The sequence below is a fragment of the Nematostella vectensis genome, chromosome 8 (genome assembly GCF_932526225.1).
Source record: "Nematostella vectensis chromosome 8, jaNemVect1.1, whole genome shotgun sequence".
In the NCBI taxonomy this organism is placed as follows: Eukaryota; Metazoa; Cnidaria; class Anthozoa; order Actiniaria; family Edwardsiidae; genus Nematostella; species Nematostella vectensis.
In genome coordinates, this window is record NC_064041.1 from 52600 (window position 1) to 69972 (window position 17373).

Consider the following 17373-nt stretch of genomic DNA (forward strand, 5'->3'; position numbering starts at 1 on the left):
CTTATTGTATCTATATAATTAACAAGCGCGCGATATCTATATATTATATTTAATGTGCTGTTTCTATATAATCACTCGTGTAATCTAGGCTGCTGAATTCATAGTTCTGCATGGCAAAAGTTTATATTAGAACATTTTGTAATAAATTCGGTATCTAGTGGTGCAGGTTTTTCAATTATTAGATGATGTTTACCATAACATGAATATTTATAAGATGGCTTAGAGTAACATTGGATTCAACTTATTTCTTGAAGCACACAACGACTTGTAAATCAAATAAAAAAAGTTGTGAATCGGTTTATAAGAGCTGTCAATAACAAAAAGAGTTCTGGTAATTGAGAGCAAACCGGACCCGCGTAACTGACAGCTCGTCACTTGATTCTCAACTTAGATGGCTGACAGGTAATGGCTAATGCACTTCTATGCTGTATTAAGGCGATATACACAAAGTTAGCGTTAAGAAAGTGTTATGACAATGCAAGTAATCCTTAATACTTAAATAGACTTGAATAAAGATCATTGTCAAAAAATCACTGCCATTTTCATTGTTTTATGTCTCTTATAGGGAAATTAACTAACTTTATAAGAAGAGGATTTCCCGGTAATCAGGAAGCCAATGATTAGCGTCGGGGGCGAATACCAGTCTTTCGATGCCATTAATACTTTAAATACGAGCTAGATAGACTTAAAAAGATCATTGTCAAACAAAACAGTGCCATTTTCATTGTTTTATGCCTCTTATAGGGAAATTAACTAACTTTATAAGAAGAGGATTTCCCGGTAATCCAGGAAGCCAATGATTAGCGTCGGGGGCGAATACCAGTCTTTTGATGCCATTAATACTTTAAATACGAGCTTTAACTTTGTTGCTTGTTTCTCGCCATTACTTAAAATAATTCAAACATGAGCCGGTTCCGTGAGCTTCCTGGTAGTCGCCTCTCGCTAAAATGTACCATCTCCCTGAGATGCGCGGAGGATAAGGCGTGAGTAGTCTATTTTTCTCTCGGAGATGCGCGAAGGATAAGGCGTGAGTAGTCATTTGTCTTTCGGAGATGCACGAAGGATAAGGCGTGAGTAGTCTATTTGTCTCTCGGAGATGCGCGGAGAATGAGGCGTGAGTAGTCTATTTGTCTCTCGGAGATGCGCGAAGGATAAGGCGTGAGTAGTCTATTTGTCTCCCGGAGATGCGCGGAGGATAAGGCGTGAGCAGTCTATTTGTCTCTCGGATATGCGCAAAGGATAAGGCGTGAGTAGTCTATTTGTCTCCCGGAGATGCGCGGAGGATAAGGCGTGAGCAGTCTATTTGTCTCTCGGAGAAGCGCGAAGGATAAGGCGTGAGTAGTCTATTTGTCTCCCGGAGATGCGCGGAGGATAAGGCGTGAGTAGTCTATTTGTCACTCGGAGATGCGCGGAGGATAAGGTTTGAGTAGTCTATTTGTCACTCGGAGATGCGCGGAGGATAAGGCGTGAGTAGTCTATTTGTCTCCCGGAGATGCGCGAAGGATAAGAAGTGAGTAGTCTATTTGTCTCCCGGAGATGCGCGGAGGATAATGCGTGAGTAGTCTATTTGTCTCCCGGGGAAGCGCGAAGGATAAGGCGTGAGTAGTCTATTTGTCTTTTGGAGATGCGCGGAGGATAAGGCGTGAGTAGTCTATTTGTCTCTAAGATGCGCGGAGGAAGAGGCGTGTCAATTTGTCTCTCGGAGATGCGCGGAGGAGGAGGCGTGAGTAGTCTACTTGTCTGCTTGTGGAATAGTCTTGAACAAACAGAGCGGGTCAAGTGGTTGATCCGCGCACAAGAGATGGCGAATGACGCTAAAACAACACAGTTAGTATACTTAAATGCAGAAAAAGTAATTTATAGAAGTTACATTAGAAGAAATGTACAGGCAATTATTTGATAAGAAACTGAAATGCTGTATGTTAGCATTTTAGCAGCTTTTGTGGGTCGAATTGCAGAAAAACGTTTTGTGATTTGCAAAGTGAGGGGAGCGGGTTGCACCGCGCATTGAGTGATAACAAAATGGCTATTTCTTAATAATAATAATTTGTGCATTATACAAGTCTCAAGTTATGGGAGTCAAAGGTATGGCCTTGATTTCCCACCAATCCGTTGATATGACACCCTAGAATCAGCTTTTTCCGGATTGGCTGGTTCGGACCCCCGTGTCAGTGTGAACGGCCCCTGAAATGTACTTACAATGGGTCATCGTAGCATGAAGTCTTCAAACCGCGCGCTGTTGATTGGTTCTGAAGTTCTTTGATTGACAGCGTATTGCAGCGCTCACTATAAGGAAAGCGTAAGGAATGTTACAAATAACTGGTCGCTTTAGTAACAATGCCCTGTTGTGAAACGAATGAAACCAATAGGGAATAATGAACAAATCTTTGCAAATGCAACACTTGAACGCTGCAAATTTCGCTCGCATTACAACACGGGCCAATTAAGTATTCCTTCAACTCTGTCTATTTAGAAGCTGGTATTTTCCGCCAAAATAAGCGCCCACTGTCCAATAAGCGCCCCCCTAAAGACCCGGGCGCTCATTCGAATCATTACGGTACTCGAATATTCACGAAAAGGAAGATAAAGATAGTTTGAGACGGCAGGATGCCCAAATTTTCCGTGAAAAATAGTAATAGAAATTTGAAGTCAGAACAATTCAGCAAGAAGTTAATCGGGGCTGTGTAGCTAACGACAGGATTAAATGATCAGGGACATGAGGTCTAGTAACAATTAACGCTAAAGGAAAAATGCAAGGCTCCGTTCTCTAGTCTTACAGTTTCTTGTGGTGAAGGGTGTGGCCAACCAGGATCTTCACCTCAGTGACGTCACGAGGAGAGAGATTCGGTAGTTGGTTCAGCGCAAGGAAGCTGCAAATAATACATTTACACGACTAAAACACACGCAATTGAAACGAAATATCCCCCATGCATCCAGGATTTCTTGAAGGGGGTACCGTACTCAGATAGTGCTCCCAAAACGCCAGAAAAGTGCTCCAAAAACACCCAAAAAATGCTTACAAAGTGCTCCAAAATCAAAATAGTGCTCAAATAGTGCTCATTGGCGAAAAGAAAATTACCGTATTTTTTAATTTTTTTTTAGAGATAAGCTGTGTTTTCATTAAAATTTGAATAAACGAAAGAATATGGCTTTTATTAAATACATGCATTAGAGTATCTTATATTGTTGTCCATGAACGGGTAAATCACACTTTACTAAATAACAACTAACTGTATTATAAATGACTTTGTTCTCTTTTGTGTTTGTTTACCTTTGTTATTTGGATACTTCTAAAAACAATGTTCATTTACAAACATCACCAATGCCAATAATGCCAAACCTGATAACAGACCTTAATTATAACAATCTCTTAACGAGAAATAATTACAATAGATTTAAAACAGGAAAACATATCTTCTAGATAAGGCATTCTATTATTGTAATGAACTCCACAGGCTACCCAATATTTGTGGTTACCAAAGCACAGCCTACCTATTAAAATTTCGAAATCACCAGTCTTACAGTCTTAGCCTAGTTGAGATAATATTATTTGTAGTTAAGGAAACTAGAATGTCTATATAAGACAACAAAACCTAGTAACTTGTGTTAAGAAAAGCTAGAAGTTGACTTGTTTACCCAAAAAGTGCTCTCTGACCAAAATAGTGCTCCCAAACCCAAATTGCGCTAAAATAGTGCCGATACCCTACCAAGGGAGGTCATACCGTACCACGGGAGGTTATACCGTACCAAGGGAGGTCATACCGTACCAAGGGTGGTCATACCGTACCAAGGGGGGGTCATACCGTACCAAGGAGGGTTATACCGACCAACGGGGGGTCATACCGTACCAAGGGTGGTCATACCGTACCAAGGGTGGTCATACCGTACCAAGGGGGATTATACCGTACCAAAGAGAGTTATACCGTACCAAGAAGAGTTATACCGTACCGAGGAGAGTTATACCGTACCAAGGAGAGTTATACCGTACCAAGGGGGGTCATATCTTACCAAGGATAGTTATAGCGTACCAAGGGGGGTTATACCGTACCAAGGAGGTCATACCGTACCAAGGGGGGTCATACCGTACCAAGGAGGGTTATACCGACCAACGGGGGGTTATACCGTACCAAGGGGGGTCATACCGTACCAAGGGGGGTCATACCGTGCCAACGGGGGGTACCTTCATAAAAAATATATCACCTAAGGTAAATCTGTGCTGTCTAGTGCGAATTAATAGAGTTCTACTTGATATCCTCGGGGATGGGGATGTTTGCCGTGTGTTCTCACCTGTCGTCCATAAAAGCAGGAAAGATCTGTCTGTCAATGAAGTGCTGTCGGGTGCCGTTCAACAGGATGTGAACCACCCCGCGCGCGCGGGAGGCTAGCTAAAAATAGACCGCAATAATTAGTGCATTAGTAATATCATGAACGGGATTTCGATGATGTTAACGATTGTAATGATAATGACTGTGATGATGACGATTATGTTAAGGTAATGGTGATGATGAAAGTGAGGATAAAGATTATCTGATTTTTTATTATTCAAAGCGCTAAGTCGTATTAAATTCGATTTGTCAAGAAGCGACGTCATAAACCTGAAACTAGCTTTGACATTTGGACAATTTTCCATCATCGAAAAGGCAGCAAAACATCTTGATAACACAACAAATGTTTGTGGAAAATGTATACAAGGACTTTTACTACTGTGAGACAAAGGACAAAAAAACACTAGAAGGTGACACTGACTGATCTCTTAAAAGCGAGCGCGCGCTATAAAAGGGATAGCTCCGTCTCCTCTTTCGCAAGCTCTCGCGCAAGTCGTCGCCAAAGCTAGACTTTATTGTGTGAGGACCTCTGAAATTGCCAAAAGAAAACACAGCAAAAAGTAAAGCCTTACAACAAACTACGACAGATGTAAAGTACAAGAGATTGTTATAGAACTATCAGGGATATTCTGGAAAGTGTTTGAAGTAAATTCTCTACAAAAACAAGAACAAAAATTGTCATTGAGAATTCAAAAACAGCGTGCGCGCGCTCATTTGAAATGGCGTCATTCACGTGCGCGCGCGAACAAAAACACATTTTCAAAATCAGTTTTACACCTATCTAATCCTTCCTTGTTTTCTCTTTTTGTTATAGCAAAAGGCTAATAAATAGACTCTTCTACTTCAATGATGTGTTTTCGACAATGATGTTTTCTTGAGCTCTATTATAGCTTTCTGGCCTCTCTCTATGGAGCTCTGCACTTAGTAAAGTCAAATGACGAATGACAGCTTGCCGAAGGCAAGTCCCTTTTATAGTGCGCCTTCGTGTTTAAAAAGCACAAAGAGTCGAGTCCTGCTCTCGCTTCACTGGTGTCCTCCTCACAAGGCGAGGGGTCCTTCCTTTGAAATGATGTTAGGGTGACGATAAAGATGGCGATGTAGACTTTGGAAACATGGTGATGACATAAATAGTCAGATTTGCCGCGCAATGCATTTTGGGGAGGTTGAAGAGGGGTCGGAATTCGCAATATATTACAAGTTTCTCAAATATCTTGCAAGCGGAGTTTTTTCACTTTTTTTGCACAAGTCCAAGGGCATATACTCGTTTTAAATCATTCAGTTTTCTTTTCGGCTGTTCACTCTTCAATTAGACGACATTTTCGTTTCCTGAAACCCCAGACGGCCAACGACACTGATTACCTCGATAGATCATTACATGAAATAAAATGGACGGTCATGCATATTTGGTCTAATGTTCTGGTATATCTAACAATTATGCTATTTCCATTGAGGTGGAAAGTGGCGAAATGTCTACCGAGAGCCGAAGGCTCGGGGTAGATATTTTGAAAGCCACTTTCTGTCGAAATGGAAATAGCATAATTGTTAAATGTACGAGGTTATAAAACGAGGTTTTTCGGAAATACTTGCAAATCGGCTATTACACCCGCCATTTTGCTTCATTTCGGGGGGAAGGAAAACATTTACCTCCTAGGAGGTGTACATTGCATTTTATCCCGAGTTTCTCAACCAACCAAATCGCTTGTTCTTGCGAGGTTCCCGAGCTTTATATATTAATTGAACTTATATTACTCTGGCCGGATTGTATCCATCACATATATCTCCTTTGAGAGATATAATTCAAGCAGAACTTTGGAATAGCACATTTCTGAATTATGTTATTAGGCTATTTCTGCAGTTATAATGCGCACATGGAGCTGTCAAATTCAGCAAATCACGGCGCTGCGTTCGTGGGCGAACGCAAAGAATTTAAAAAGAGGGGGGCTTAATTGCCGGCTTTTATTTCTTCGCATCCTCGTCCCAGCGCACCCATTCTTAAAAAAACATTTCCGAATAAGCAGAGCCGGCTTGCAGACTGAGATAAATCTTTCTTTGTCTGTAAAAACTTATCACATTTGCCCGCCGATATCGTCCGCCATGTTGAATTTGTAATCTGCCACTCTGCAACGGCAAATAGCGACTGGGTACGAGTCTGATAAAAAGTCTTAAAGAAAGGAGATTTTTATAGCGATAAATTTGATGGTGCTTTTCTCGTTGTTGTGGCTGCTGCAATAGATAACTATGGTGTCCATGAACTTGACAGAGATAATGGAATGACAGAAAACTTGCTGAGTTGATACATTTTTTGCAGCATTTCCCCAAAATGCCATTTGCTTGGAGCACTCGTAAGGGCAGGACTTGAAGTCTATTCCAGGCCACTCTTCGCTACCGCACCAGTTGACATGATTTAGAGTGTATCTGTCAAAGAACACAAACAAACGGAACCATTTCACAATCAGCTACAAGGTCCCAGCCTTACTTGGTGTCGTATAAGGACGGCTGCGCAGGAGACTACACGCTAAGGCGACTGTCTGTAAACCTCTCCCCCTTCCTCCTCCCTTAAAAAGTGCCAAGTACAAATTCATGCACACATACCCCGCAAGGGTGTCGTCAAGTGTGACGTAGCGCTTGAAAAGGTGCGTGTACGCATGCGCCCAGTCTTTGGTGCCTGACCACAGCATCACCTGCAACACAACCCAATATCAACATCTATGACATCACACCTATGACATCACCCAACACACCTATGACATCACACCTATGACATCACCCAACACACCTATGAAATCACACCTATGACATCACCCAACACAATCAACATCTATGACATCACAAAACACACCTATGACATCATAACTATGACATCACACCTATGACATTATACCTATGACATCACCCATCACACTTATGACATCACACCTATAACATCACACCTATGACATAACCAAACACACCTATGACATCACACCTATAACATCCTACCTATGATCACCCAACACACCTATGACATCATACCTATGACATCACACCTATGGGATCACCCAACATAACACAACACAGCACATTCAAACACAACACAAGGCATTTACACCTTTTACTTTTTTAATGTATTTCCTTTTAGTTCAAATGATTTTACTTTCGCTTAAATGACAGTACATCGGCGTCAATGTTTGTAATTTTTGCCAAAATGACTGCGTATTTCTCGGTAATGAAAAGCAAAAGGTGTATCTTACAACATCACCCAACACAACACAACATAACACATTTATTATATAAAATGACCTAACAAAACGCAACACATTTATTATATAAAATGACCCAACACAACACATTTATACAACATTAGACAACACAACACATTTTTTATATTAAATGACTAAACACAACACATTTATTATATAGAATGACACAACACACATTTATTATATAGAATGACACAACACAGCACATTTATACAACATTAGCCAACACAACACAGCACACATTTTATACATAATCAGCCAACACAACACATTTATTATTCAACATCACCCAACGCAACACAACACATTTATACAACATCAGCCAACACAATACAACAAAATTTATTATATAAAATGACCCAACACCACACATTTATTATGTAAAATGACACAACACAACACGTTTATTATGTAAAATGACACAACACAACACGTGTATTATGTAAAATGACACAACACAACACAACACATTTATTATATAAAATGACCCAACACAACACATTTATTATGTAAAATGACACAACACAACACAACACATTTATTATATAAAATGACCCAACACAACACATTTATTATGTGAAATGACACAACATAACACAACACATTTATTATGTAAAATGACCAAACACAACACAACACATTTATTATATAAAATGACCAAACACAACACAACACATTTATTATGTAAAATGACACAACGCATTTATTAAGTAAAATGACCAACACAACACAACACATTTATTATATAAAATGACCAAACACATTTATTATGTAAAATGGCCAAACACAACACAACACATTTATTATGTAAAATGACACAACACATTTATTATGTAAAATGACCAACACAACACAACACATTTATTATATAAAATGACCCAACACAACACATTTATTATATAAAATGACCAAACACAACACAACACATTTATTATATAAAATGACCAAACACATTTATCATGTAAAATGAGCAAACACAACACTCTTGTGGTTTCTCAGACCTTGTTGTATATTGGAGCCTCCCTGTAAAGCTCGAAGAATGGGCGGTAGTCTTCTTCTGTTACGTTACAAGGCTTTTTATATGCAAACGCTTTTGAGAAGGCTTCCCATAATTCATTGCAATTGACACTTTCTGGGTTAACCAATCCCGAGTCTTTCTGCTGCACAAAATACCAACATCTCCCTAAGAAAATCTCGCGGATGTGTTTGGAGGTTCCTTTAGACGGCTTATACATCCATCGCTTTTTCGCTTCTCCTGTTCTGAGGGCGTAGTACTCTCGTATTTTCTCTCTCATAAAGTCCTCCGTTTGGGCCTCTTCTTGTGCCTTTTCTACGCTTGGTTGGAGACCGATGTAGTTACTGAACCCAGGGGAGAGGTTGTTGTTTTGCAGGAACTGCATCCGAAAACCTGGTCTGAAAGCAGTCGAACCGGAGTAGACGGATTGCACTTGGCGCTTATGGATTCGCCTCCTCTCATCAGGGTACAGTTGTTTCCTTGATTGAGGGTTTGATAGAGATAATATTCCTGAAAGAGTAAAGATTGGGATTAGAGAAAAGATTGGCATATAGCAAAAATAGGAATAAGAATAAGGACGGCGATCAGAGTAAAAAGGATAGGGTTTGGGAGTAACTATTTACCGTCCTGCTTGATGTGCACCGTCGCTAGTCGTGCTCGGGGTCTATAACTATTTACCGTCCTGCTTGATGTGCATCGTCGCTAGTCGTGCTCGGGGTCATATATAATATGGCCCAATTCTCGTATTTTTAACCCTCTATTGATTATTTGGCACTCATTTGATATTAAATAAAGAACAAGCACTATTTTTAATGCATTTATAGTTCTCCAAACGAACCGCTTATTATTTACTTACTAAAGGTTAAAATAAAATTATCCCTTTTTGACAAAGAAACTTTCAGTTTTTTTTAAGGTTTGAGTTATAAGGACTAAAGTTTATTACATCCGAGTACCCAGGTAAGGTCGCCTTTTTTTTTCTTTTTTTATATAAGAACTAAATTTTCATACAAATACTAAACACCAACTTCAGAAAAGTACGAGGGGTGGTGGCCTGGGACCCAAGATCCAAAATTGCGCCTCAGGGGCGGCGGACGGGGAGGGCTGGGATGGGGCACCAATCTTTCTAAGCGGATGTTTGTTTGTTTTATTAACGCGTAGTTTACATGTACCTAGATATGTGTCAAGTTTGCATGTATAAATCGCTTGCTTGATAAAAGATAATAGCTGATCTGTCACACCTAGGTCCCCCTCCACTCTAAAAATCTAAATCCAGCAACTCCCGCCCCCATTTATTGGAATAGCCGCCCCCAAGCCCGCACTAGATACAACATACGACAATGCGTACCTTGACAGAAAAAGTAGAAGATTAGAACAAGCTGCTTCATGACCCTTTTGTCCTAGAAAGACAGGTGAGTAGATCTGTTAAGTTAATCAGTGAGCAGGGATACACACCAATTTTAATCCGCAAATTCCCTGATAATAAACCCGCCTATCTTTAATGAGTGTTCTACACCCCACCACCCATAGCTATTAGTCTGCGGTGAATCTACATTTGATCATACATCTGCCAAAGGCTCTCCATAGTCTGCCAACATGAACTAAGCAAGCTCCGTTTCCTATTCAAATAAGTGCTGCTATCTTCTTCTAAGTCTTCAGTAATAAGCATTTAGTTTGTTTACGTGTTAATTTACGTTTTTTTCGTGGAATCTTTTATTTCTTTATTAATAAATATCACAAGAAAGAGAACTATAAAGTTTTTCTTTGGTCTCTCGGGCCTTACTTCGCCGCCTATATCCCGGCACCCCCCCCCCTCCCCCTCCCCGGGGCCTGGCGTACAAGTCTTACTTAATTGTTTTGTAAAACAACCGCGTCCATGTTGTTCCTTTTGTATGTTATTATTCGAGTGGTTAAAATGAAATAGAAAATATCCGCGTTACACTTGAATCAGGTTCGACACATTTAAGAGACTTAAAAATCGTTAGGTACTTTGCGACAAAGAAGATCAACAACTTTGAATATTTTATTCAACCTACCAAATTTTGAAAAAAAATTCATAAAAGGGATATATTTTTATGTTGAAAAGAAACAAAAGGCTTTGTAATCAAGTTTACATTTCTGTAGCTTAATATCGTCCTCTTTTTTTATTCTTGCTCAAGCCACATTATCTCTAAATGGCTACAGCCCGACGAATTGGACAAATTGAACAATAAACTGTTTTCTTTCCAACGAACAATTGATCAAAGGCGATAAAAACAACCTGTTGGAAACAAAAAAAGGTTTCTCGGTTGGTGATTGCCACTATTGTGACACCAGTTCATGTGTATATTTGACTTACCTCTTAACAGCAGGAACACTCTTGAGACGATTCTTTGCTTAGAATCGTGGTGATGAGGAAATCCGCCATTTTCTAAGCCTCCGTCACCCGTTATCGTAAGAAATCTTCTGCGAATGGAAGCGTTCTGCATTATTAATGAGGTCATTTGTTCTTGTGATTTGACGCGGGACCAATCTGGTATGAGAAAAAACAATAACCGAGGGCTGTAATTAGATCAAGCTAGTATTTTTTTGTTCTTTCCATCCTTGATATAGTCAGTTCCTTTTTTATGCTTCTAGGTGTGACGGATGAACCTACATGATCGTCTAAGATAAGCGGGATAAGTTAAAGGAGGGTACAAATTACCAGAGTTTGTGTTATTCTCAAAAAAATATTTATAAAACGTTTTGCTGATAGGTTTTGTTCAACATCTAAGCTTCTGGAGGCAGCTTATACAGGTTTTGCAATAGAATTCCTAAACATAATACAGTCCGGTATAATCTGAGAGCGCGGCGATTGAATTTATTCGAAGAGCGTTTACTTGCTACAATGGAACCTCAATATAGCTGACGTCTTTTAAAAAACTGTTAACAGACGTGTCGGCTTAGTAGAGGTGTCGGCTTAATAAAGGTGTCGGCTTAATTGAGTTGTCGGCTTAATGAAGGTGTCGGCTTAACGGAGGTTTTGTTTTCCCATTGCATTGGGGAATTCTTGACGCGTCCGCTCTTAGATCAAACAATACTGTATGAAACCATTATAAAACCGAGACTTTCGAAAATACCTGATATATTGAGGGTGTCCGCTTTATGGATGACCGTTACATCGTAAAAATCCGCTTTATGGAGGTCCGCTCTGAAGAGGGTGTCCGCTTTATAGAGGTGCGTTATATGGAGGTTCTATTATCGCTAGAACTCTGTTCTCACTTGAGTTTTTATCAGGTTACGGGTGCTCGTATTCATTCGGTTTGCTCTACAAGACTTACCACCCGTTATGTCTCACAAGAGGCCATCACATCATCAATACTTTCAAATCTGTTGTAGACTAAACATGGATTTAGCTGAGTAGAAAAAAACAAGGAAATCAGATATGAGGTTGATGTTAGTATTGTGTGCGGTTGTGTTTGCTAGCGGAGCTGCCGTGCACGAGACTGAAGGTAAGAGCGAGCTTCATAGAACTGAATCAATACTATTCATCCACTTCAGTGCTCACCATTAGAGTGCTTCAGTAATCAAAGCTTGTTCAGTCAACAATCATCACAAAGAATTGAGATGTCAGGATGGAATTGCGTAAAAGTGCTTTTTCAGTCACAACAACCACAATTATTTAGTTCAGTGGTTTAGCTGCACAAAAACAAACCAATAGGAATTCTTGTGATTTGATCATAGATACGACCTTTTTTAAACTCTTTCTCGAAATCCCCAAAATGATCCACTCTGTAGCAATATCGTGCTTATTTTTCATTGAATGGGTGATATAACAACAACTGGTCAGAATAAAACAACTATTCCTGTCATCACTCAACCGATTCGTAGGTCACGTTGGGGAAATAAATTATTGTTATTAATAAAAAAAGTATGGTTGAACATTAGGCGTATTTAAATTTAGAGGGAAAAAGCATGACATATTCTCCTTACAGACATGTTGTCATTTCATTTTGCAACTCTGTTTTGTTTTTATATTTTACACCTATATTCAAATGAATCATTTGACATGGTCATTCGACAAGACTAGTACTTCGTGGATGTCATAAGCATCCTCATATTAGAGATGTTCTCCCAATCTAGTTCCTAAAATTACACTATATGAAGTATATTGCTTAACTTTTTCTCGACATGATCCAGCCGCTCAAACCATAAAAGCTATTATCGATCATCTTCGCTGGATAGTAATTTTCCATCAAAATTTAAAAGACTTAACGGTTGAAGACACTTGCAAACCAGTTTGAAGTAAAAGTTCTATTCCTAGGCAATACATGAACCAACAGAACCTTAAAACAACACAGCTGTATTGCTATTTTTTCCTTTTTATACGTGAATCTGAAGTGGATAATCGAGCGACTTATGGTACTATACTTTTACCGGTCAACTGTGTAAATCATATAAGGCGTACTCATCGAAATATAACTCGAGTTTGGGTTCTAACATATTTCTCAAAATAGAGTTATCAGCATCTTTTGGCAATAATATATAGATTTAGGCATTGCCTAAAATCGGACCTCCAAACGACCCAATCTTTGCTTGTTTTCGCTAAGTAATTTAAGAAATATTAAATATTATAATATTTCTGTTTTTGACGGCGCGAGTTAAAAGTAATATATAGATATGTTACTTGTTACCAACTTGTTATACCCCCTCCCCCCCACCCTTGACATTTACATGACACATAAACAAGTTTAGTTGTCATACGATGTTTTGGCGCGGTTAATTTTACGTTATTGACTTCACCGATGAAAATCTTATACAAAAATCTTATACAATCTCATTCCACTTGGTAACTTCCCGGAATATTTTTAAAAAGATGAGGGAAGTACAGGCCCGTACCCAGGATTTTTCTTGGAGGGGTGCGAAATCCAAGAAAGTGGACCTAATTTTTCCTGGGGGGGGGGGAGGGAGGGATGGAATGAGTTCTCCGATAAAAATCTGAGTATCCCCTAAAGAACAAAAAGGGATTTTTTACGCCTTTGCAGTATCTCCACGGGACGTTTATTGTCGGATTTCACTAAATACCAGAGTGATCTAGCATATGCTTTATAGTTTTGTCTACAAATAGCACGTCCATCGTGAACCCAAAGTGGACCTTCGACCGTTGTGGGGGACAGGGGGGTACGGGCCTGAAGTATTATTTGGATTTCTTTGGGATGGAAAACCTTCACCCCAAGGTGAAGATATGGTAAAAACCTAGAGAGTTACCTGCATAAAGAATTTTTTAGAAGACTTCAAATCGATTTGGAAGATATTCTTGAATAGTTATTTAAAGAATGTTGAAGGAAATTTCCTATTTCGCTGTAACGCGACCCGCCTTCATCCCTTGAGCTAGACCAGGTTATTTGGAACAAAAAATGTGTACCTGTTGATAATAAATTAGTATTATTATTATTGATTATCGGTTGCTGCACCAAAAAGGATTGGCTAAGTCATGTGATCTTTTCGACGACAAAGGCAACTTGAGAATGGGTGAAGTGTCGTATTTTTCGGTTCAGGAAATGTTTCTCATGTCATCTTTAAACCATTCGATTCCACCCAATTGAAAATTATTACCCTCGCGAAAGGACTCGTTCGTATAGATGACAAATTTACTATAACCATCGGGAAAAAATCATTCCTTCTAGAAAAAAAAGACGATTTACAGTTATATTTTGCTTAAACCCTCTATTCCACAAACTGCTAAATCAAAATACGAAATTATTGATCAGGTCTCCTTCCCCACATAGTAGCGTTGGATACGTAAACACGGGAATAGCACGGCACGAGGGGAATTTAGTGATTAAAACGTCCCTGCAACCGAGGAATGATTAGTTGACCGATGACATACTATAACTTTGTAATACCATGATCACAACTTCATGATCACCGAGTAATAAACTCGAAACTACAAGTAATCTTAGGTTGGATGAGCGAGCACTGTTTAATGAATTGGCGCCTTTGTATGCGCAAAATACACCTCTCTAGAGACCACCCTATTTTATTTATTTTTTTTTTAAATCTGAAACATTCAAAAGTATTTAAATAAAATACAATCAGCTGTATGTTTGGTTTATGGAATTTTTTTATGGAATATCTCGTTGGGTACGGTACCTATGGATTTCATTTGCAAACTGAAAATATTATCAAAGATATTAGGTAATTCATTCCTGTGCCATTGGCTGACAAATTTAAGGGCTGAGTGTTTGAAAACGTAGGAAACAGAGAGAATATCTAATAGATTCATAATAGAGGGAAAACCGTCTCTGTTCGGTGATCGGGCGCCATCCGATTGGGAGATCGTCTCTAATGTTAGAATGCTTATGACATCCTCGAAGAACGAATGAAAATGTCAAATGGCAGAACATTGAAAACCCTGGATTCCTCATACATTTGTAAGGTGTTATCCTCCAAATAAAGTCTTCCGTCTTGCTTTCCAGTTCAAGATGCCCTCCCCAATTGCGTGAGCATCATATCCATCAACTCACCGAAAACCCGGCGAACCCTCACCTTCGATAACTTTGGCATCGCCTCCAACACACATGGGTCTCTCCTTTCAAAACATCCGGGACAATTTCGTATCAAGAAAGGAGGATTTCTAGGGAAAAAGGGAACAGTGTCTATCGAGTCTCTTAAGAATCCAGGTTACTTCCTGAGACATAAGAACTACAACTTCCGGTTGGAAAGGACAACCAAGAACTCTATGTTTGGTAAGCCACGTGACCACGAGAGAAAGGGCCGAGGGCCTACGAGAAAGTGTGAACATTAAAGAATGCGACCACGGGAGCGTGTGACCATGAATAAGCATGACCATAAGAGAGTGAGACCATGAGAAAGCATCACCATGAGATAGCGTGACCATAAGAAAGCGTGACCATGAGAGAGCGTTATCATGAAAAAGAGTGACCATGAGAGAGTGTGACCATGAGAAAGCGTGACCATGAGAGTGTGTGACCATGAGAAAGCGTAACCTTGAGAGAGTTTGATTACGAAAAACTCCGACCATGAATAAGTGTGATCATGAAAAGCGTGACAATGAGAGAGTGTGACCATGAGAAAGCGTAACCATGAGAGAGTATGACCATGAGAGTTTTCGACCATAAGAATGTGTGATTATCAGAAAGCGTGACCATGTGAGAATGTGACCATAAAAAGCATGACAATTAAATAATGTGACCATAAGAGAGCGTAACTAACCATTTGAGAGTGCAATGCGGCAAAACTTCCAACTGGCTAAACGTTTCTTAGTGGCCTCTTAATAGAGGCTTAAAGCACTGTGAGTTCACAAACGGGAGCTTCACGATATGTCCGCTTAATAGTTTATGGTAAATATGATAATAAAACTTACAATAAGTCATCCCATTGGCTTACAAGAAGAAAGGCAATGAGAATGCGAGAAACGTTCTATATGATTGACATTAGCGTTACTAGGCAATCAGCGTGGCAATGAAATGCTTCAGTGCACATCAGAACACGACGGAATCTTTCTAGTTATAAAAATTTTCTCAATCAAAGCAGTAAATCTCGCATCTCGAATCTCTATTGGCCAATACCTTCAACGGTGACCATGTGTCGCACAATAATACATATCTACGTCTTGCAGCAAAAGATGCGACATTCTATCTGCTTAAGGTGCAAGATGACCCCGCCCTTTACGCCTTTGAACTGTACAGTCACCCCTCGTGGTTCGTCGCTCACAAGCGAACGCTGCCCTACAAGCTCACTCTTCGTCACGTGACAGGCGCCGACCAGCACGTTATGGACTCCACCTTCTTCCTCGAGCCACGCAAATGTCAAACGTCAGGTATAAATAGAGAATCAGATATAAACCCTATATCTATGAGGATTTAGTGGCACGATCACCTGGTGTTTACTAAGGTGAAAGGCACGATCACCTGGTGTTTACTAAGGTAAAAGGCACGATCACCTGGTTTTTACTAAGGTGAAAGGCATGATCACCTGGTGTTTACTAAGGTAAAAGGCACGATCACCTGGTGTTTACTAAGGTAAAAAGCACGATCACCTGGTGTTTACTAAGGTGAAATGCACGATCACCTGATGTTTACTAAGGTAAAAGGCACGATCACCTGGTGTTTACTAAGGTGAAATGCACGATCACCTGGTGTTTACTAAGGTAAAAGGCACGATCACCTGGTGTTTACTAAGGTAAAAGGCACGATCACCTGGTGTTTACAAAGGTAAAAGGCACGATCACCTGGTGTTTACTAATGTGAAACGCATGATCACCTGGTGTTTAGTTAGGTGAAAGGCACGATCGCCTGGTGTTTACTAAGGTAAAAGGCACGATCACCTGGTGTTTACTAAGGTAAAAGGCACGATCACCTCGTGTTTACTAAGGTGAAACGCATGATCACCTGGTGTTTACTAAGGTGAAAGGCACGATCAGCTGGTGTTTACTAAGGTAAAAGGCACGATCAGCTGGTGTTTACTAAGGTGAAAGGCACGATCACCTGGTGTTTACTAAGGTAAAAGGCACGATCACCTGGTGTTTACTAAGGTAAAAGGCATGATCAACTGGTGTTTACTAAGGTAAAAGGCACGATCACCTGGTGTTTACTAAGGTGAAAGGCACGATCACCTGGTGTTTACTAAGGTAAAAGGCACGATCACCTGGTGTTTACTAAGGTGAAAGGCACGATCACCTGGTGTTTACTAAGGTAACAGGCACGATCACCTAGTGTTTACTTAGGTGAAAGGCACGATCACCTGGTGTTTACTAAGGTAAAAGGCACGATCACCTGGTGTTTACTAAGGTAAAAGGCACGATCACCTGGTGTTT

General features: G+C 39.9%; 2 protein-coding genes across 6 annotated transcripts in view; one reads left to right on the forward strand and one right to left on the reverse strand.

Moving 5' to 3' along the window:
- Positions 1–33: 33 nt before the first annotated feature.
- Positions 34–11084, reverse strand: LOC5505197 (ADP-ribosyl cyclase/cyclic ADP-ribose hydrolase). The gene is made up of 9 exons (XM_032373611.2): positions 10915–11084; positions 9925–9976; positions 8566–9089; positions 6918–7006; positions 6623–6740; positions 4288–4385; positions 2778–2870; positions 2200–2286; positions 34–1814 (listed from the first exon to the last, which is right to left on the reverse strand). The coding sequence occupies exons 2-9, from the start codon at positions 9962–9964 to the stop codon at positions 1733–1735; spliced, it is 1131 nt and encodes a 376-aa protein (XP_032229502.2). The 5' UTR covers positions 9965–9976; positions 10915–11084; the 3' UTR covers positions 34–1732.
- A 566-nt stretch (positions 11085–11650) lies between these two features.
- Positions 11651–17373, forward strand: part of LOC116605639 — a 32334-nt gene continuing 26611 nt past the window's right edge. For 4 of the 5 annotated variants that reach the window (XM_048731055.1, XM_048731058.1, XM_048731057.1 and 1 more), the window contains exons 1-3: positions 11857–12046; positions 15014–15283; positions 16177–16377. In XM_048731055.1, the coding sequence (XP_048587012.1) occupies positions 11980–12046; positions 15014–15283; positions 16177–16377 (538 nt within the window). In that variant the 5' untranslated portion in view covers positions 11857–11979. Of the gene's footprint in view, positions 11772–11856; positions 12047–15013; positions 15284–16176; positions 16378–17373 lie in introns of those variants that run through there. The other variant, XM_048731056.1, reaches the window with a different exon arrangement.

Coding starts and splice junctions, on each gene's coding strand:
- LOC5505197 (XM_032373611.2), bottom strand. CDS start 9,964: ATGAAGCAGCTTGTTCTAATCTTCTACTTTTTCTGTCAAG. Junction 7,007..8,565: donor AGGCTCCAATATACAACAAG/GTCTGAGAAACC, acceptor GTTGTGTTGCAG/GTGATGCTGTGGTCAGGCAC. Junction 2,287..2,777: donor ACCCTTCACCACAAGAAACT/GTAAGACTAGAG, acceptor CTTTCCTTATAG/TGAGCGCTGCAATACGCTGT.